The sequence below is a fragment of the Hyposmocoma kahamanoa genome, unplaced genomic scaffold (assembly GCF_003589595.1).
Source record: "Hyposmocoma kahamanoa isolate Upper Pololo Valley unplaced genomic scaffold, ASM358959v1 86, whole genome shotgun sequence".
Classification (NCBI taxonomy): domain Eukaryota; kingdom Metazoa; phylum Arthropoda; class Insecta; order Lepidoptera; family Cosmopterigidae; genus Hyposmocoma; species Hyposmocoma kahamanoa.
In genome coordinates, this window is record NW_020654289.1 from 2,475,283 (window position 1) to 2,496,792 (window position 21,510).

Here is a 21,510-nt window from a genome sequence, read left to right on the forward strand (position 1 = left end):
TTAAAAATATTTAGTATACTAAAAATTCCCTTGCAAAGGTGTCAACTGACTATTAAAGACCTTATATTTGTCTAGCAGAATTATTCCAATATATAAATATTAGACCAAAGCTAAAAGTATTGTGTGTGTGATTTGTTTACAGCTGAATGTGTTAATAAACCTTAATGAAGAGTTATTCAACCTTATCCCTTCCTCTCCTTTCCATCAGCGGACCACCCGTGCCGGACTGCGTTGCCACAGTTGGACGGTCAGTTCAATACCGTCCCGCACTAAAAAGTTTGGCAATTCGTTCTTATGCCGAACCATCAAATTGTGGAACCAACTCCCGGCGCATGTATTCCCTCCCCTCTATAACATCGGGTCCTTCAAACGTAGTGTGAAGAAGCATTTGGCCAGACCGGCAAAATGATAGTGACGGAGTGAAGATATTTGTGTTTTCCATCCGTTACTCTCATCTCTGGACTGTATTCGCACTATCCATCAGGCGCGGTGCAGTCATTTTGCCGAGTCACAATAATAAAAAAAAAAAAGTAAGTAAATATGTCATCGGCGGAAAGGCGAAAGGATTAGACTTTTGGAGGTTAGTAATTTTGGCCTTCCAACAATGATATGTAGAATGGTTAAACTACACAGTTTAGAGCACCGTACATAACGGTGTTCATTCATTTTTGTAAGCTTTTATACGATCTAGTATTACTTATTGTAAGTGAAAATTCTAATTCTGTTTTGAGAAATAAATGTCTTAAACCTATTTGTAGTAGTATGTAGCTTACTACAATTACGTCAATGCCTAAACCTCAACAAAGGGTGAATTTGATTCATCATGTGATTCTGATGGACCCATACAGACTGACAGCCAGTAGAAAACAGTCATAAATAATACACTGGCTCTGTCACTCATACATGTTAGGAATTGAGATTGCCATTGTCTATTTAGAAGATGACTTCGTAGATGGTCGCCTTCTTATCCCCCGAGCCAGTCGCGATGAATTTGTCGTCAGCGGAGATGTCGCAGCTCAGCACCGAAGAAGATTCCTTTGACTGGAAATGGGGAAGAAATAGAGAGAATGAATTAAACAGCTCCAGCGCAGGGAGATCAAAGACCATCCCTCCAAGATGAAAATAAATTATCGTGATTTTTTTTAAACTGATAATAGTAGCTCATGACTGTCAGAATTCCAGGAGCTCTTGACCTTACGCTAGAATTCGCCGTTAATAACTAAATGTTATAAAAGAATTTTAATTGTTTTTTTCGAAGTAATCACCACCGAAGTAAGGAATTAGTAGAGGCAACAAAAAAAATTATCAAGTGTTCTTAATATCCATATTTGTTGATGTGAATAGTTTCTGTTAACTGAACAGATAGGAAATAAATTTCAAGATATACTTAATTGTAAATACTGTTCCTCATTAGTAATACCGATTCCCTTGAGAAGAATAAATAAGAAACTCTTTGTAAATAGGTGTATAAATCTGTCTAGAAGAGGTCGCCCATCATAAGACCAAATTCATTGGTTTTTTTTAAATTAAAAGTAAGGGACGGGACGAACAAGTCGTGCACCTGGTGGTAAGCGACAGGCCTGTCCATGATAGTTGCAGTGCCACTCAGAGTTTTAAATCGCTAATATTTGAGGGACACTGCCACTGCGCCCGTCATCCTGAGACATAAGTTGACAAGTCCAATGTACCTGTAACTTCACCAGCACCCTTACCCTTCAAAACCGGAACACAGTAATGCTGACATTACTGCTTGGCGGCAGAAACAGGTAAGGTGGCAGTATTTCCCTGGCCGAACTCTTTCACAAGGGGCTCTACTGCTACTAGAATCGATGGTAGAAGAATAATGTACGTGATTTTTTTTACCAATAATCACTTGTTTAATTCACAATGAAATAATGACATTAATATAATTGGTGAATATTATTTTTTAATTATTAAAAAATACGAGAAGAATACTTATTAATGCAAAGATCTGAGTAGGTTTATCGATGCACCGAAACTAATGAATGTTATCACTTAGAACGACTTATCCTCTCCTTTACAATAGAGTAACAAAACTATTAACACTTCTTTTATTCAAAGCTTACATGGACTTAATGATCTTGGTCCATCAAAAGTGTCAAGATGAGTGCAGGTGCACTAAATAAATGCTATTTCTGAATTCTAGTTTTGAACTTCACATATCTGGTGTTTTTATTTTAAATGTGGTTACTTCGTAACCTACCGACACGTTTCTTATTAATTAAACTAAGTTAGCTCCACATAAAGATTATCAAATTTAGAATTATGTACCGGTGCGTGAATGCGTTTTTAATTAGTTGCTTGTACTATACAGCGGCATGTTCTTTACCGACACGGCTGGCATTACACTCGAAAGATAAAGCGATTAGGAAGGAAGTGCGGCGACCGACCTGGAAGATGCTGGCCCCGTAGGGCGTGCGCCAGGCGTTGAGCAGGTTGTCCTTGCCCGTGGACACGAACCACTTGCCGCTGTTGGCGAAGCGCAATGACAGCACGCACGACTCGTGCAGCAGCAGCTGGTAGCGGTCGGGCTTGCCCGTGTGCAGCACCTCCACGTGCGAGTTCTCCATGCCCACTGCCAGCCAGGTGCCTGCAAGGTGCGTCACGTGCCATAATTCGCTTTCCCCAGAATAAATACCTCAATACCTCCAACGTAAGTCAAAATAACATATTTTACATTTTTTATTGAATTGATATTCAACTGCCTCCGTGGCCGAACGGTTACCACGCCGGACTGCCACGCAGAGGCCCCAGGTTTGATTCCCGGGCCGGGAGAAATATTTGTATGACCTACATTTATTTCTCTCGTGAGTTTGGGTATAATTTGTGGTTGTCTATGTGTGTGTCCATGGCACCCGCGACACAGGGTTTCCCTAGTGCGGGGCTATGTTGAGTGTGTGCGTTATTATTATTATTATTATTATTATTAATTATTTTTTGTGAAATTACTTCACTAGTTTGTTATAATTATTAACACAAAGATCGAACATTCAAAAAAAATTCCTTCGATCTGGCCGGATTCGAACCGACGTCTTCTAGCTTACAGTGACAGACGCTATACCAACTAAGCCACGAACGAACCAGCGGAACTCACGAATTTTTCTATGTGCTTGCGTCGTGTCTTTGTATTTGGTTTTTCAACGCCTTTTTAGTCGTAGCGCCATCTATGAAAGATTTATCACCCAGTTAGTACCATTACAGCTACCAGTTCTGGCGAAAAATGTCGCTATTCACTGTATTTTAATTTTTTATTGAATTGATATTTAATTATTTTTTGTGAAATTACTCCACTACTTTGTTATAATTATTAATACAAAGATCGAACACTCAGTAAAAATTCCTTCGATCCGGCCGGATTCGAACCGACGTCTTCTAGCTTACCGTGTCAGACGCTTTGCGCGTTTACGCAGTGCACCCGATTCATATTCATTCCGAATCCGAAACTACACAAATCTAGAAAACTCGGACCCACTTGGATGTCGCTTGTGCACTAAGCCCGATTCAAATCCGAGAAAATGCGAATATCGCTTGTACACCTAGAGATAAAATAATCCCTGTGACATATACAGATCGTCATTTCTCGGATTCGGAACTAATACGATGTTATGTTTACTTTTAAACATAGAACCTACAATTTACATAAAAAAGGACATTATATTGAATTTAAAAAGCAAAAAATTGTTTTTTGACTTTCAACAACTTACGTGTTCTACTAAATAATAGAAAAGAGCTTAAATACTGTGAGACAAGTGCCTAAAGAACGCCCTGCTCATTGTACAAATTCTTTATGTGTTGACATGTTACTGGACACTGTAGTCTTGAAAAATTTTTTCAGACGTGACATTTGTATAGTCTGTTCCAATCAATTTTGAACAAAAAGTAAACAAACCTGTTTGGTTAAAATTCTAAAACAATCACTCAATAAATCGAATAAATATTACACGTATATTTCGAAGATTTCCACTTTATCAAGTGTCATCACTTTTGCCAACAATATTCATTTGAATAGGATCGTAAAATCGTATTTGAAAAATGGTAGTTCAAAAGTGAGGTTAGTAATTCATCTATACTTCTATGACTTGCCTATGGTTGCATAGTGCTGTTCGGAAAAAAACATTCGGTTCAATCAATTAAAGTTTAGTAATCGATTACTAAATCGAAAATTTTAATCGCAATCGAACGAGTATCTAAGTGTAAGGATTTGAAGGAAGATTTAAATTGAAATTTTAAATATTATTATATAGGTTATGTAAGGAAAACCGCTAGTGTGACTCAATTGAACAAATCGATTCATTCAATTAATAAATCGATTTGTAGATGGCGTTACAATTGGCCATCACTAAACCGTCTATGGTCGGGTCAGTGACTTGTTTGTTGCTTTTTGTTCAAAATGGATTAAAACGAAGTATAGTGAAACTTAGCAAGTGATGCGTTTTAATATTCGTAACGCGGAATGTCAATTCCCGTAAATATATCCTTATATCTTGGAGAAAACTTACTATAAATATTTATACTTGTAAGTATATCGGAAAAATGTGTATAGATATTAGGCTTATTTTTAAAATGCTAACAACCTCGCAGGACTATATTACTAACATCATAAAGAACGACTTTTTGTTCCATGACTTTTTACAAAACATAATAACTTTATCAAAAATATTTTTTTTAAGTTTTTGTTGTGCTATCTGACACTTTCATTTGGTAGAATTAATTCAAACGTGCCAGCGTCCTCCGCGACTTCCGTTCCCGTCCTGCACAGAGTTATTACAGTATAGAGCGATCTATTTAAATCTATTTATTATTGTATTTAAGTGAAATCTGATGAAGTATTAAAAGTTATAGAACAATATTAATATATCAATGAAGAAACATAATCTTGCGAGGTCGTTTGTATATACTATTGAATGTTTACTAACACGATTTAAACTGGAATTTAAATCTAATATAATATTATATTTGCTGCTTTTTGAAAACGCGGCCACAAATTAAGAAAATTTAATATAACTTTATAAATGAAAATAACCTTAAAACGGTACATTTGTTTTTCTTTGTTATTTCGCGTATTTATTAAAACATAATTTTTTTATGCAGTCAAATTGCAGACTATTTGATTACGCGCTGAAGTTATGGTACAATAACAAACAAGCTCCAGATAAATCGAAGCAGCTGGTCGAGACAGCGGCTACACAAGGCCACACTCGTCTCGATCAAACAACAAGTACACAAAATACATCACAATGAAAATCATGTATGGTATGCGTGCACTGACCAGTAGGGCAGTAGCCGAGAGAGAAGATCTGGCTGGAGAAGTCATGCTGGTGCAGCTGGCGACCCTCGCGCAGGTCCCACGAGCGCACGGTGTTGTCCAGGCCGCCCGTCCACAGCTTCGAGCCGTCGGAGCTGATGTCGATGCACGACGCGCCGTCCGTGTGGCCTTGAAAATCACAAACAAGGTCACTTATTATGTTACATGTACTTCGTGGTACTCGTTATGCTCATTAATTAAACAACCGACCAATTGCTGGACAAAACCTCGTCGAATGTTTTAAGCGCCATCTATTGGTACAATAATGAACTACGTAGTCAGCCCGGCTACGTTATCACGTGACTGTAATACGGGTTACTGATGGCTTTTAGTTAGGGCGCTATTAGAGGTGTGACGATTAGTACAATACCTATTTACAAGTGTATATTCGGTGGTCTTTACCTTGGAACTGCCTGACCAAGGTCTGGTTCTGCAGGTCCCACACGGCGATGTTGCCGTCGGAGCAGCAGCTGAAGCAGACCTGGAGAGAAAGAAGCTTGAGACATTGCGGGCGCGGAGGGGGCAGACCCGAGTCCGCGACGGCAACCGACCTTGGAGTCCGGGCTGATGGCGAGCGCGTAGCAGGCCGGCGCCGACGACGTGAGCTCGGCGCGCATGCGCGGCGTGGGCGAGGCCAGGTCCCAGATGGACAGCGTCGACGCCTCGCCGCCCACGATCAGCGTGCGCCCGTCGGGCAGCAGCTTCACGGAGCGGATGTAGTTGTCGCGTTGCTGCAATTGGTGCTGCGCTTACATGGATGTAGTCTGCGCCCGGGCAGACATCGGCGATGCCAATTTCCGAGTTGCGTGTGCACGTTTGTGAATGTTTACTAGCGAGATCTCGAGGCCTGACTTACGGACGCGAAAAATGATCACTAAATAAAGTATACAGAAGCAAGCTAGGGCGGGTCTGACCCTGCGCCTGAGGAAAATTCAAGAAGTCAGAGTGACAGTATTAGGACTCGAACCAAGGTAATCGATGTGCTTTGAAAGATACTGGAATGGAAAACGTAATAGAAGGCGTCAGCATCAAAGATGGGAGAATGAGCTGCAGGGTGGGTTGATGATGGTGATCATTGCTGTTATCCAGTCACCAACTTTAAAGCATATATGCGCTATCGAAAGTTAGGTACGTATTGTTAAAATTTACATAACGACAGTTTAAGTGTAAATTTTGTCCTATTTCTTTTAAGGGAATGAATGCAGTCAGCGGGTCACTCTGCAATAGTACATTAGATATTTTCATACTGCATAATAAAGATGATATATCACTAAAGCAATTAAAGCGTTGCTTTAATAAGCAATGGTTATCGTAAAATCGATATTTGCATGCGCTGATTAAATAGCCCATGCCAGAATGCACATGTTGGCAATCATTATTATTCCAAACAGGCAATAACCTTCAATTGAAGCCCGTTGTTGGGCGCCAAAAAGGTTTCGATATCTTTATTTTTAATTAAAACCCCTTACTGGGCGTCAAAAAGTTTTCGATGCCTTTCCGTATTTTCTATGCTTAAATGACATTCGTACCAAAACATACAAGTTTTGTTCCGTTTTTTTTCATTTGTAATGTTATTTGTAGTAAACAAAAAGTTTTTTTTTTCCATAATTTCGTATAGTACACGTTCTACAATTGGTAAAATAATGAAGTACTATAACTTACCAAGCAATCCAACTGCGACAATGGCTCCAGGGTGTTGGGCGACCCCGGGTTAGTGATATCCCAGAGCTTGACGCATCCCTTTCCCCCGGTGTATGCATATCGGGCACCGTTGTTGAGAGACAACGCGACTGCGCAGACGACCTCCCCGTGAGGCAGCGCTGCCACTTGTCGAGCCCCGCGTGGGACGCCGGGCCCGACAAGGGCGTCGGAGGGGAAGGGAACGGGTTGGAGGGGCGAACCTCCGGTGGTCTGGTACGCATAGGCACTGCAAATATCAACAGTATTTCTATTTACGCAAGCTCTATAACATTGTAGCCAATTTTGCGCCGAAGAAATAAGATAAATATAAAAATAAACAACATTTCCGGTTACGCTGTATAAGGTAGCGGAAGATAGACCTTGCGTGTAGGGCGTAGGATCTAAAGTTAAAAAGACTGTTGGCGGTGCAATGAATTTAATGAACTTCCATATTGAATCTCATCTAGCTTTCTAGATTTATCTCAAGTAACAAAATGGCGATACTGGTATATATTATGCAAGTGTATGAATATGTATAGGGTGTTATAAAAGTGCATTATTTTATTATTTACGTCAAATGAGAAATTTGATCGTGCTTAATTCTTGACTCGTACAAAAGCATTGACCCAATTTAAAATACATGTTCACCCCTCTTTACTGAGAAAATATGACCCAAGTACATAGACAGTTAGTTATTCTAATAATTGTAAATGTATGTAATCTGACGTTCTGAAAAAAAAAATAGACTCTTCTGTGTAAAAAGCTTGAAAAGATGGGTTTGTTTCAAAAAATAAAATAAATAAAAAAATAGTTTCAATTTCATATAGCAATGGCAAATACCTAAATATTGTAATAATGTCTGAAAATATATCAAAAACCTACTAATTGACATAAAAAAGGAACACAAAAGAACCGAACCCAATATACTATCCAGAAACGATTATTACGATTATTGAGATACATCTCTCCCTTTTTCGCTTACAGGGAATTGCAATATGAAATAGTGCACTTCAAATAGATGTACAGAATATATATCAACAGGTCGATCGATACATTCGAGTAAAGAGAAAAATCTACGAAGAACAAAGACGATGAGAAAAGTGAGAAAACCCTTAACCAATTAAAAAAATATTTACCCATTCCTCCTCTTACTTAAGTCCAAAACAAAACCGAAATTATATTCGATTATAGTATCACCGATCATCCCGACTCCGTAATCCAACACTGGATTTTCGAACATTGGATGTTCCATCATCGGAATCTCCATCATTGAAATTCAAAAACTTTTAAGTAGAGAACTCGGGAAGACGAAAACCCGCAATAAATCACGTCCAAATTGACACAGTGAACGGGGTGTAAAATTTTCCACGGATATGATTTTAAGACTACTTTGGCGCCTGCGTAAAAAGGCCTTGGCCACGCACGCGTGTCAAGGACTAGGACTCAAAGAGCGCATGCGTGAAGACATCTCGGTGTACCGCGACTGCGCGAGTTTTGGTTTTGAACCTTGGGCGGGAATACACAGAGAATGAGTCTGACTTTTGCTAGCGTATATCAATATATATTTTGTGATGGATAAAATTATTTTATTGTAATTATCAAGAATAGAACCTGTTAATGAACGAACTTTAAAAAAATGTTTATAATCTATGAGATGTCACTTTTCACATTTTTAATTTCATATGGTAATTTTTATTGCAGGTCTTAGTAAAATTATTATTTACTTTTTCATAAACAAGTTAAATTGTCCAAAGTAGAGAATGGCACTAAGCATGTTAACTAATAATTTTATTTACAATTTATTTTTGTAGTAGTAGAGATCCTTGTGAAAGGGTTCGTCCAGAGATGTACTCCAACTATTTCTGCCGTTAAGCAGTAATGTGAACATTACTGCGTTCCTTGTGGTTTCGAAGGGTAAAAATGCTAGTACGGAAAAATACAAGCACAACTGGACTTGGCCACTTGTGTCTCAGGGTGACGGGCGCAATGGCAGTGCCCCTCACATATTTTCGATTTAAAGTTCTGAGTGGTACTACAAACGTTATGGACAAGCGTGTCGCTTACCAATAGGTGCAAACAAGTCGTCTGACAGACATCAAGTTACGCCAGGCGCACTTTATAAAATGCAATATAGTATAGAATACGTTCTCTATTTGAGACGACCCTAAGAATATGTCTGATAACAACAAACTTCCTTCGATCCGCTGGATTCGAACCGACGTCTTCTAGCAAACCGTGACAGACGCTATGCCAATTAAGCCACGGAACGAAACAGCGGACCTCACGAATTTTTCTATGTGCTTGTTGGATCTTTGTATTTGGTTTTCAACTACTTTTTAGCCGTAGTGCCATCTATGAGAACCCTATGAAAGTATTTCGTCACCCAGTTTGGTAACTTTACAGCTACCAGTCCTGGCTAGAGATATCGCTATTAACTGTAATTAAATTATTTCCGGCATTTGTGAACCGATTTTGATGATTCTTTTTTTGTTGGAAAGAGGGTACCTCAGTATTGATCCCATTTAAATTTAAAGAAAACATTCCAGTGTGGCAAACTAGGGGAAGACTCCGGCTCTGGGCAGTTTCCGGTAACCAATTTCAATAAAACATGGCAAATAGATGTGATTCCACGAATTTTTGCGGTCGGTCTTTTTAGTACTCAGTAATGAGATTATGTAAGACACAATGCATGGAAAACAAAATACTCACGGTTTAGCTGGCGCAATGCCATTGGTCCTATGATGTGGAGTGTCAAATGGTATGGGGGGTTTGTACCCTGTGTATCCCGGGAAGCCATACCCCCCTCTCGCGGGTGGGGGTCCAGTTGGTGTCGATGCCCTCCCCGCTTTGGCTCCCGGCGTTCCTGGTTTCTCCTAAATTAAAATAATTATATTGAAGGTTAACTGTTGCTATTGAATATCATAAATGCATTGTACGAACTTGCCTTTGCCTCGGTTCAGCTTCCTGATAGCTAAATAACAAAATTTACTCAAGAATAAGTTTGTAATTAGAAAAAAAGTCGATTCTGTAAAACGTTTTACATTAATTCGATAGGGTTAAAAAGTCATCGTCGCAAACTTGTGTTAATATACATAATGTGTTGTGACATTTAGCCATGTACTTGGTCGTTTTATAGTCTTGAGAAACGCGGGAAGGACGCTATATGTTCACTTTTCCATTATCTGTAGAAAAGGGATTTATTTTTGGTGTAAAATTCACAATTGTTTATTTACATTTTTGATCTCGAATTAAATAAGTACTTCTAAAATTAATATATTGTCCAAATAAGGACAATCGCACCAAGCTTGTCATTTATTAGAATCCGATTATCCAACTCCTGTCAATCTCTGCGTGTACCTCGGAGCGTAGGGTTGTCATAATATTATTTTGAGCTGTAAACATAATTTGAAAAAAAATTTAGGTGTTCATCGCAACATTCTCGTGCTATATTGAAATAACTTACCTGCATTTAACAAAATGCAGTATCTCGATTATGGAAGTAATAATTCCATAAATGTTTATGATTGTTCAAACAACCATTAACACGACAATATCAAGTCCACTATTCGATGTTATTTTATCAAACACCGAGCGAACGCTTTAGTTCTATAACGAATGGTGCGTGGGACAACCCGCGCTATGTAACGCGAGTACACCGCGAAATTACGCGAATATATGCGTGTACAAGCCGCGGTGCTACATGGAGTTGCACTACTTGCCATACTGTACCTATGTTGTTATTCTATAATAGATAAACGCATAGCCACAATCGCACCTGATGTTAAGCGACGATGTTACGCCTTCGACTAGTAAATGCTGTTCACTTTAGCCTTAAATTGTAGCTTAGTAGCAGTAGAGCTCCTTGTGAAAGAGCTCGTCCAGGGAAGTACTGCCACCTTACCTATTTCTGCCGCCAAGCAGTAATGGTCACATTACTGTGTTCCGGTTGTGAAGGGTAAGGGTGCTGGTGAAATTACAGGCACATGAGACTTGTCAACTTATGTCTCAGGGTGACGGGCGCAGTGGCAGTGCCCCCAAGATCTTTGTAATTTAAAGCTCTTGGTGGCACTGCAACTGTTATGGGCAGGCGTGTAGCTTACCATCAGGCACACGACTTGTTCGTCCCGTTACTTAATGTCATAAAAAAAAAAAAAAAAAAAAAAGCTTAAAATGCCGAATAATAGGGTTGTCTCATTTAGTAATAGTACTTTATAGTTACTTAATTTTGTAGATCATCTAATTCACGCTTAAACGAAGTTATGTACGATGCGACTTCACGAAAATGGTAATATTAAAACGCATTATAGAATTGACATAAAAATTACACAATCACAAAACACATTAAGTTCATTCACATAGCATGGCTACATGGCATGGGTGACGTTTGAGATTTGAAGTTTCTAGGGATGTAGTGACGTAAAATCGAATGGAAAAAAAATCGATTTAAGGACAATAATTAAAGAACAAATAACAAACAAAATTCGATTATTATGTTATTAAGTTAATAATAAAACTACACAACAAATATTTCGAAAATCAACCATAAACAAACAAAAAGTCAACAGCAACAAAACGAAATTTGAATAATTATTCCAAAACCGTAATGCAAAACTCAAAACAAAAGAAATCGACCGGCATTCATGGTGTATGCACTCGTATTGAAGCGAAATACATAATCGCCGATTTATCGATTCTATGGTGTCAATCTCTATAGAAAAATATTCAGTTTTACGCATCAAGTACTTGGGGTAATTTGTTTTTATCATTTCCGATTCTATCTATTTAATATACTCTAATTTTTAACCGACTTCAAAAAAGGAGAAGGTTAAATGATTATTTTTTATTATTTATGATTTTAGGAAATGAAACTATTTTTCCGGATTTAAATCGCGTATATTTGTTTTTTCAAACAAACCGACGTTTCGGGCCCTTTACAGGTCCCATTGTCACGGTTGACTGCGATTTAAATCCGGAAAAATAGTTTCATTTCCTATGTGTAACAATCGCGAAAACATAAGAACTCGATATATTTATGATTTTGTTTTTGTATGTATGTTACGCGGTAACTCCGGTATTTGTAAACCGATTTTGATGAATCTTTTTCCGATGGAAAGAGGATACCTCAGAAGTGGTCCTAGATAAATTTGAAGAAAATATTGCACCTGCAAGGGTGGCAAATTAGGCGATGAATGACTTTTGAGGTCGGTTTTCTTAATACTCTGCACTGAGATTGTTACTTACAATTAGAACTCCAAGAAATATTGTTTGTTTTTGGTATATTGTAACAAACTTATTATTTTTTTGTAAGTTGGTTGAGAGATTAGTTAAAAATAGTATGCTTGCAACGTAAAAATGTAAATTGTCACAGTACCCACCCTATGTGAAATAGACAATAGAAGACAATTGTATTTTCATAGTATCACATGAGCACAGGGATATAGTGCTCATCGTGTAGAAAACTTACGTCTTTCGAACTTTTGGGCGTAGACCTACTCGATGATGAACCGGATCTGGAAGGTGGCCTAGGGCCATTCTCCGTCCTTTCACCACCTTCCGTTCGGGCATTCGGAGACCCTCTTTCTTCCTACAAGCATAAAAACGCGTGTTAGCAGTGGCGAATGGTCCATATAACACGATTTCTATCGGCTTACCCAATGCTTTGATTCTCAAATTTAGAACATCATCAACCCATCGATAGTCTCCTTTGATTTAAGGGTTCAGGCGTCCACAACGATGGCCCAATTGGGGAAGTTACACGTTTTTCAAGAGCAATGAACCTTCACAAATGTACATAACTTACAAATTAAAGTGATAACTGCCGTGACAAAGTATCGAAACGTGGACCTCGTAAGAGACGGAACTGTTTATAACCGACTTCAAAAAAAAAGGAGGAGGTTCTCAATTCAACCGTCTTTTTTGTGTGTATGTTATGCAATTACGGCATTTGCGAACCGATTTTAATGAATCTTTTTTGTTGGAAAGAGGGTACATACTTCAATATTGGTCCCATTAAAATACTCCACCTCTAAGGGTAGCAAATTAGGGGATTAATCAGGTTTATTGGACTTCAGCCACTTTCCATTAACCGTTTTCAATAAAACTTGGCAAAAAGATATAATTCCACAAACTTTTGAAGTTGTTTTTTTACTTTTGAAGTTAGTTTTTTTTAAATACTAATTATCTTTGTGTGATATCACCACCCTAATATAAATTAAGATACTATGTTATTTATACATAGTTATACCTTAAACTGACATATCGACTGTGAACTGGCAACCGGTACTATCTCAATTTTGTCAACTTTACACGATGAAGAAAAAAATTGCTTGCGTCATTTATATAGCATGTGGTTTATTAAATAAAAATACATAGTACATGTGTAATAAAAATATTTAAAAACTACGTATTTTTATTTAATAAATCAGTGGGGCCAGCATGATAACACGCGACTTGCGCGAGATCTCTATGCGAGAATAGCAGTATATCGCGCTTTACGTCGCTCTCGCGCTAGTCGCGCATAAATGAAGCAAACAATTATTTTCTTCATCCTGTAAAGTTGTCAAAATTTAGATTTAGTATATAAAGCAATAGTTGATTTTGAATGTAGATAGAAACTTTTTAACTGCCTCCGTGGCCGAACGGTTACCATGCCGGACTGCCATGCAGAGGTCCCAGGTTCGATTCCCGGGTCGGGAGAAATATTTGTATGGCCTACATTTATTTCTCTCGTGAGTTTGGGTGTAATTTGTAGTTGTCTACGTGTGTGTCCATGGCACCCGCGACACAGGGTATCCCTAGTGCGGGGCTATGTTGAGTATGTGCGTTATTATTATTATTATTACTTGCAAAGTATTCTTAATGTTTTGCTAGTTTTGTTTGTCAGACACAAGATCTTAAATCTCCCCTTTAATCCGGAACACACCAATGGTGCTTAGCGGTAAATAGCTACGGCTGCGGTACCTACAGAAGTGGAATGTGTCAGAAATATGTCTCCATCGCAATCATTGTAAAAATTCAAAGGAATTAATAATTTACCTCATTAGCGACATCAACAACAAGGTCTTGATCGCTCTTTTCCGCGTCGCTGTCCTAAAATAAAATAATAAATTAGTATAATTATTATACTATAAATTATATCTTAAATAGCAAGGAGTAAGAGATAATCTTTCGTAAATACCAAATAGCAGCTGGAAATTCAAGCCATGCTAAAGCCTGAAGGGAGAAATATGTGACATAGCCTTCAATTCTATCTTATAGATTTTTGAATAGAATGTATAATGTATAGTGTTACAACACGTTTCCCAGAGTCAGACCACATCCTAAAAAAAATAGCTAGCATGTTTTATTACAATTCTTTTTTACACCCGACTAAAATTTGATAATGAATTTTACAGTGAAGAAAAACTTCTACTTTTTTTTTATTGAATGTCATTATATTCGACATTATACTTTTTAGTTATACTATTTCGTTTTATATTAATTATTATTGTTAATATTAGTGATTTTGTGAAATATGAAATTAATGATTATATTCTATTTCAAAGTCAAAGAATCATTTATTCCATAGGTAAAATAAATTTACACTTGAAGACGTCACATTTAAGGTACTGCTCGTTCACTACGCTGACTTCCCTGAGAAGAACGAGCAAGAAACTCTAGGGATTGCTCTTTTCAAATAAACTTAAATGCTATGGAATACACTTTGAATCAAATTTGTGTGGATTCTGGAGCCATGTCGTCTTTCCATACACCTTTATCTAACAAGTAGTCTTCAATTTTGTAATATAACTTTTCAATCAAAACATTTTTAATGAAGTTTTTAAAGTCTTGATCAAAATCTTTAAGTTAGTCTAGTAGATAATAGAGCGTAAAGTTTGAATTGCACACAAGCTAAAAAGTGGCGACATCGTTACCCGATCTTACATAGCGTCATTACATATCTCCCCTTTTTTTCCTATATCTATGGTATTCTCCGGTAATAGCACAGCCGGCCTGGATCAGGGACTCAGGGTCTTATCATTGTTTTTATAGAGTGTTGCGTAACTGTCACACATTTCCCTCCCTCCTATACAAAAGTACATGAAACAAGCCTTAATGAAATAAATAAAACAGCCACATACACTACACAGACTCACATGACTGAGTACCTTCTCGTCCTTCCTGCGCTTCACGTCCAACGCTTCTGGCTCGAGGGGGGATCGAGGGGGGCGGTATTTTTGCTCGCGCTCGTGCGGGGACATTGACCGCCTCTGCTTACAAACAATTACCTCTATGTCACTTTATCTATATTGACACAGCAATTTAGTATTAAATAACATCATCTGTAGAATATAACTAAGGTGACCACACGTTCCGCTCTGAGCCGGACAGTTCCGCTTTTAGGCTTCGTGTCCCGCTGTTCCCAAAATACTTAACTGTACTGCTTCCACAAAATAGACCACAGGAAATCGAAAAATATATAAAGTGAGTCAACCAGACATCGAGCACCACACTATACAAGATTAGTTCTTTTTTTAAATTTGTTATTCATTACACTATTTTGATTCTTTTTATTTCTTTTTTAATCGTTAAACTTACTCACAAACATGAGTTTTATTTTTAAAACAATAATAAATTTACAGGCGTCCCACTCTGGTCTGGAAAATTATGGTCATGTTAAATATAACCAACTTTTTAATATCTCTCGGAAATCTTCGTGTTTTGCTTCAATCAGTTGGCATTTGTACTAGGTGCAGACCGGACGCACATATTCGAGTACGAAGTAATTTTTTTTTAATATAAATTAATATTCTCAAAATAGCTTACAAACACAACAATGACAGTTTATAAGTATATAGACACAAACCATGCTACTGTGGGAGACTGGTAACCGTGCTAGGTAAAGCCTGTGTTATGGATCACCAGACTTCCACCTCACGGACAGTGAAAAATTGTATGTAAATACACTGATAGTTTAGCCTGATATTGTAAATCACAAAAGCTTAAAAGTCGATACAACCTCAAATGGCTTTGGTTGAATCAATCACTTCGGAAAAACATATAGTAAAATTGAGAGTATATACGGATAGGATACGAAACAGTACACACGATAGAAACAAAACACAAACTTACCTCGAAATATTACAAGAAAACTGCTGTATTCAATAGGTACGTTACGCATACCAATTTTTTTTTATATATCAACTAAACTAAATAGTACACGTTCAGTATACGATATACATTTTTCAGTCAGCTTTAATTTCGTTTGTAAAAAAAATAAATTCTGAAATAAATCACGCAACTACTTTTTATTTAGTTTATATTTTTAAAGTATTGGTAACGACTAAATGTTAGAATAAAAACGTAAATAGTTTGACAGGTCTATAATGTACAACAACAACTATTCCGGATGGGTTTACGGTAAGCGTGTCGCTTACAAACAAGCGCACGACTTGTTCGTCCCGTCATTTGATATCATGAAAATAATGAGCTGTTCTTACCATTTGCGGAGCTCTTGAAGCGTGCAGTCTGTCATCATCACGGGGTGGGGGCTGCCCCGACATTAAGGGAGGGGGTGGAGGGCCACCGGGTATCACCGGCTTCACGTCCGCGGGAGGGGGCAGTTCCACCTGGAAAAAACCATCAAGAGAGATTACAATTGAGCTTCAAATGTGCTATTAAATTTTGTACAGAAATTCTACATTTCTTAACAACAGCATCTTGGAAATATAATCTTTTAAACAGAAAATCGCCGTGAGGGAGGAGGTAGCCCATAGGTAGAATAGTGGCTTCTCAATTCAGAGGTCGACGTTTCGAATCCCTGTGTAGGCATGTACCTATGAATTTGATTTCTAAATTAAGTACATTATATGTTGGTGTTTTGTAGAAAGGGCGTAAGTGACATTTTGAACTTTTTTTCCGGGGAGCTTGTTTTAGTTTTTCACGACTGTTTTAAAATATTTACATCGTTGGTAATAATACCACCCGCGACACAGGGTTTCCCTAGGGCTATGTTTAATGTGTACGTTATTTAAAAAAAAACTTCATTTCGCTTAAAATGTCGATTACTTTAGTTATTGTATGGAGAGCAGATTTCCAATAAATTACATTGTCATGAATGTAATGTGACGTTAGTTATTTTTTATTTCTTGAAAAAATATTTCATTTTATGACACCAAGTGAAGGGACGACCTGGTGGCAAGCGCCTGTTCATAACAGTTGCAGTCACTCAGAGTCACCACTCAGAGCTTTAAATCGCAAAGACCTGAGCCACTACGCCCGTCACCCGGAAACGTAAGTTGACAAGTCTCATGTCCCTGTAAAGTCACCAGCACCCTTACCCTTCAAAACCGGAACGCAGTAATGCTCACATTACGGCTTGGCGGCAGAGATAGGTATGGTGGCAGCATGGAAGAACAAAAACTATGGAAGTGCTTTAGGCCTCGATTACTATCAAAACCGATGTCGCCAAAACTCACACTCTTCATTTGAAACACTACAAAATCTTGATATTGATTGGTCGTAGTTTCAAATTTAAAAAGAAATAACAAATTCAGGATTGTTAATATAATTTAAACTTTATCTTATTGGCATATCGTTGAAAGTTCAATATCATCAATACCTATTATTAGAAGTTATGACGTTATTATGCTATATTGAAATTTCAATCAATGTGCGGCCATCTAGCGGTTAAATGCTGAACGCCGACGAATTGGAGTTATTAATTTAGTTCTCCAAAAACGAAGCGACCATATTGCACAGGTGCTTTCGTTTCTTGTAACAAAAAAATATTTCGATGAAATGAAAATTTATTGAAATAGGACTCCGACGATAGGAATACCACCACCGGTAATATTTTTGGTGCGGCCATTGACTTACAAATAAATGGACGACGGGTCTAATACAAAAACCACGAAAAAAATGTCCCAAGTCAACCTATTCGAAATTTAAATTGTTATGTCATCGCAGTATCGCGCTGTCCGTAGAACAAATGAAGACTAAAGCGGAGTGTCGCGCTCTGTATACGATTTTAGCGCCTTACAAGTGCGGACACTTTTTAGCGCGGACCCGACGTCCATATAATTGTAAGTCAATGTTGAGAATACAGTTTATCTTCTATCGGCTATCATTTTCACACTCCAAAACGGCACAATAAGACAATTTTCTAGGATTTTCGAGAATTTGCACGAAAGAATGACACAACCATACCATACAACCGAAAATGACGGACTGAGCTCAGATTAGCTGGCACGCGTTCGACACTAACTAGCCACTTCTACTGTATTTATTATTCTATGGGTGGCAGAATTTCTCGCACGAACTCTTCTAACAAGATCTACTACTCCATCTAATCGTTTTTTTTTAAATCTTATTAATCTTCAGTTTTATTCTTAAGATATATCAGCGTATCAATATTTTAAAACACGCGGTGAAGTCATTCAAAGGCAAACTAGAGCAAAAATTATGAATCTCTTATACCAACCTCGTTGCCATAAAGTAATTTATAAGAATAACTGCTTTAACATGTGTATAATTATTTACAATAAATTACCAAATGAAATTAAATTGTTACAAGGACATACTTTTAAATTAAAATTGACAAAATGGCTTTTGACACATTGCTTATATAGTAATAAGGAATACTTAGAATTTACAAATTCATTACATTAATTAGAAACTATAGAGACTAAATAAACATTGAATCCCATTAATATTTGCACATCTGCTTGCAGGTTGAATACAATGTACCTAATTTTACTTAAGACCTTTGTAATTACTGTATTCTGGCAAATAAACGTATTCTATTCTATTCTATATTCTATTCTATTCGTAATTGACATTTTTTACTAGCAAAAAAAACCTAAATTTACCGAAATGCGTTATTTACAACACGGGGGAACAGAAATTGAAACTATTGAGTTGGTCACAATATCCGCACGGTATCAAAATATAATAAATGAAAAACAATTTACAAAAAAATTTGATTTTAATTGGCCATGTCTTTTATAGAGTTTAATAAATATAACGATTTCAAGTCTGATCTAGATAAAAAAAGAATTGGATTGTGTAACATTTAAAGGAGAATTACTCACCTTATGCGCAGGCGGTGGTAAATGTGGCGGAGGCAGAGGACCTCCGGCGCCGGGCGCGAAAAGAAGTCCCCCCGCACCCAACAACCCCCCCGCGGCACCTACGCCATGCGGCAGGCCTGCTGTAGCATGGATTTGTTGCTGAAAACATTATAGCATCGTGAAATACATCATCATGTGAACACGCTGAAACTGCACGTTGACGTCACTGATGACGTCATAAGCATAGTGCTGTTGCAAATGACAGAAATGTCATAAGACAATTTTTTCAGTGCAACGTATTTTCGGTTCAGAATTTCACGTGACGAGCTCAGATCGACAAACTCGATCTATCGGTGAGATATATTCATTACTCGATTTCAAAATCAGGACTTAATCGTGTATAAGACATATTTTATTTGCTTCAACATTACGGACGTGTTGCTTCGTCTATGATCTCGAAGGGAACATGTATGCAACACTTAAATAAAAATGTTTTTCATGCGATTATGTATCTATTTTTAAAATCAAATAGTGAAATTGAAATCAATGAGATTTATTCGTATTTTTTGGTGGAAGGTCACACAGAGGCGGCCGCGGAAGACTTCCAGGCGCAGGAATTTTTGTAATGTACGAGTTTGATTTCAAGCACTAGAAATCATACTCAAGTCCTGACTTTATTGAGTAGAGTTCTGGAATACGACTCTGAAACACGCGGCGGCCGCGCCTCTGTGTAGCCAGAGAATTAAGGTGACGACTGACCAGCGGCCTGAGTGTAAATATTTAACTACCGCATTTGCGTTAAGATTTTTATTTAAATCTTAAGAATATGTCTATAAGGTTTAAATTAAAATCTTAACGCAAACACGATAGTTAAGTTTACATATTTGAAAACTTACACTAAGGCCCCTGTTCAATTCAGCGTATCTTAACACGTTGCGATGTGAATATTCGTAGTGGGTATACAGCGAACCGAGACGCTCGCCGCTAGCTCCGTCTGTTTTTTTTATTATTTATTTTTGTTATTTATCATCCCAACAGAACAAACAAGTCATGCGCCTGGTGTTAAGCGACACGCCTGTCCATAGCAGTTGCAGTGCCACTCAGAACTTTAAGGGTCGTATTCTAGAACTCTACTCAATGCTCAAGTCAGGATTGCAATTGAAACACCAGCACTGGAAATACGACCCTAATGGCAGGGACTTGAGTATGATTTCGAGTGCTTTAAACCATACTCAAATCCTGACTTGAGCATTGAGTAGAGTTCTAGAATACGACCCTAAATCGCAAAGAGCTGAAGGCCACTGCCGTTGCGCCTGTCACCCTGAGACATAAGTGGACAAGTCCCAAGTCCCAAGTTTTTAGTTAAATTTTAAGTTATGTATGAACTGCCTCCGTGCCCGAACGGTTACCATGACTGCTACGCAGAGGTCTCAGGATCGATTCCCGGGCCGGGAGAAATATTTGTACGGCCTACATTTAGTTCTCTCGTAAGTTTGGGTGTAATTTGTGTTTGTCTAAATGTGTGTCCATGGCACAGGGCTTCCCTGGTGCGAGGCTATGATGAGTGTGTGCATTATTTATATATAATAATTTTAGTGTTAACATTAATACTGTCGTGCCATCCCATCTTATAAAGCGGTACCAACTGAAAACAACGATAAAGCAAGCGAGCTTTGACATATGATATGAGTTGGATCGGTTTCAGCTTATATCTAATGATATACGTTGAAAATCTTTGTTTTGTTTTGTTCTGTATAAGTCTTAAAAAGCTGAATAAATGTCTCTTTCTTTCCATGTGTTGTAAGTTCACCAGCACTCTTATCCTTCAAAACCGACACAGCGACTGTAGCAACTGCTTGGCGATAGAAATAGGTAAGGTAGCAGTACTTCTTTGGACGAACTCTTTCACAAGGACCCTTACAGCTACTACGTTGAATCCCTTTGATTTCGAAACAAAAGCAATGGTACCCGTCAGTCAGCAAATGCCGCATGCCTTAACGTATGAAACTCGCCCCGAATGCTACATTTCGTTAAGATCTTGATTAATCGCCACCTTAAAGCGACAGTGAAAATGAGTCGTATATATCATAGATGAAGCTTTTTTTAGCACCGACCTGTTCAGGTTTCGTTAGAGATCTGAGAATTTTTGTTGGCGCTTCAACAATCCAATAACTCTCTAGTCTGACCCAGTCACGAGAGACGCTCCCAATTAAAGTACCTAAGTAGTCTACGATATAGAAAATGTAGACAAACGACGATAAGATCCTACACCTTACCTAGTACGGCCACTCCATTTCTACCGCCAAGCAGTAATGTGAGCAATACTGCGTTCCAGTTTTGAAGGGTGACTTTATCTCTCGGGGTATCGGACGCAGTCGCAGAGCCTCTCAGATTTTAAGCTTCCAGTGGCACTGCAACCACGCGACTTCCCTTCACGTGTTACAATAAAAAAAG

The 21,510-nt window shown here is 38.0% G+C and overlaps 1 protein-coding gene across 8 annotated transcripts in view; it reads right to left on the minus strand.

The window, feature by feature from the left end:
- Positions 1 to 427: 427 nt before the first annotated feature.
- Positions 428 to 21,510, minus strand: part of LOC113234660 (protein groucho-like) — a 39,215-nt gene continuing 18,132 nt past the window's right edge. For 2 of the 8 annotated variants that reach the window (XM_026470072.1, XM_026470068.1), the window contains exons 7-18: positions 19,078 to 19,215; positions 16,486 to 16,614; positions 15,142 to 15,258; positions 14,042 to 14,095; positions 12,471 to 12,590; positions 9,716 to 9,879; positions 6,989 to 7,253; positions 5,878 to 6,057; positions 5,729 to 5,807; positions 5,291 to 5,455; positions 2,412 to 2,611; positions 428 to 1,041 (exon numbers count right to left, since the gene is read on the minus strand). In XM_026470072.1, the coding sequence (XP_026325857.1) occupies positions 934 to 1,041; positions 2,412 to 2,611; positions 5,291 to 5,455; positions 5,729 to 5,807; positions 5,878 to 6,057; positions 6,989 to 7,253; positions 9,716 to 9,879; positions 12,471 to 12,590; positions 14,042 to 14,095; positions 15,142 to 15,258; positions 16,486 to 16,614; positions 19,078 to 19,215 (1,719 nt within the window). In that variant the 3' untranslated portion in view covers positions 428 to 933. Of the gene's footprint in view, positions 1,042 to 2,411; positions 2,612 to 5,290; positions 5,456 to 5,728; positions 5,808 to 5,877; positions 6,058 to 6,988; positions 7,254 to 9,715; positions 9,880 to 12,470; positions 12,591 to 14,041; positions 14,096 to 15,126; positions 15,259 to 16,485; positions 16,615 to 19,077; positions 19,216 to 21,510 lie in introns of all 8 variants that reach the window. The other 6 variants (XM_026470067.1, XM_026470065.1, XM_026470070.1 and 3 more) reach the window with 5 other exon arrangements.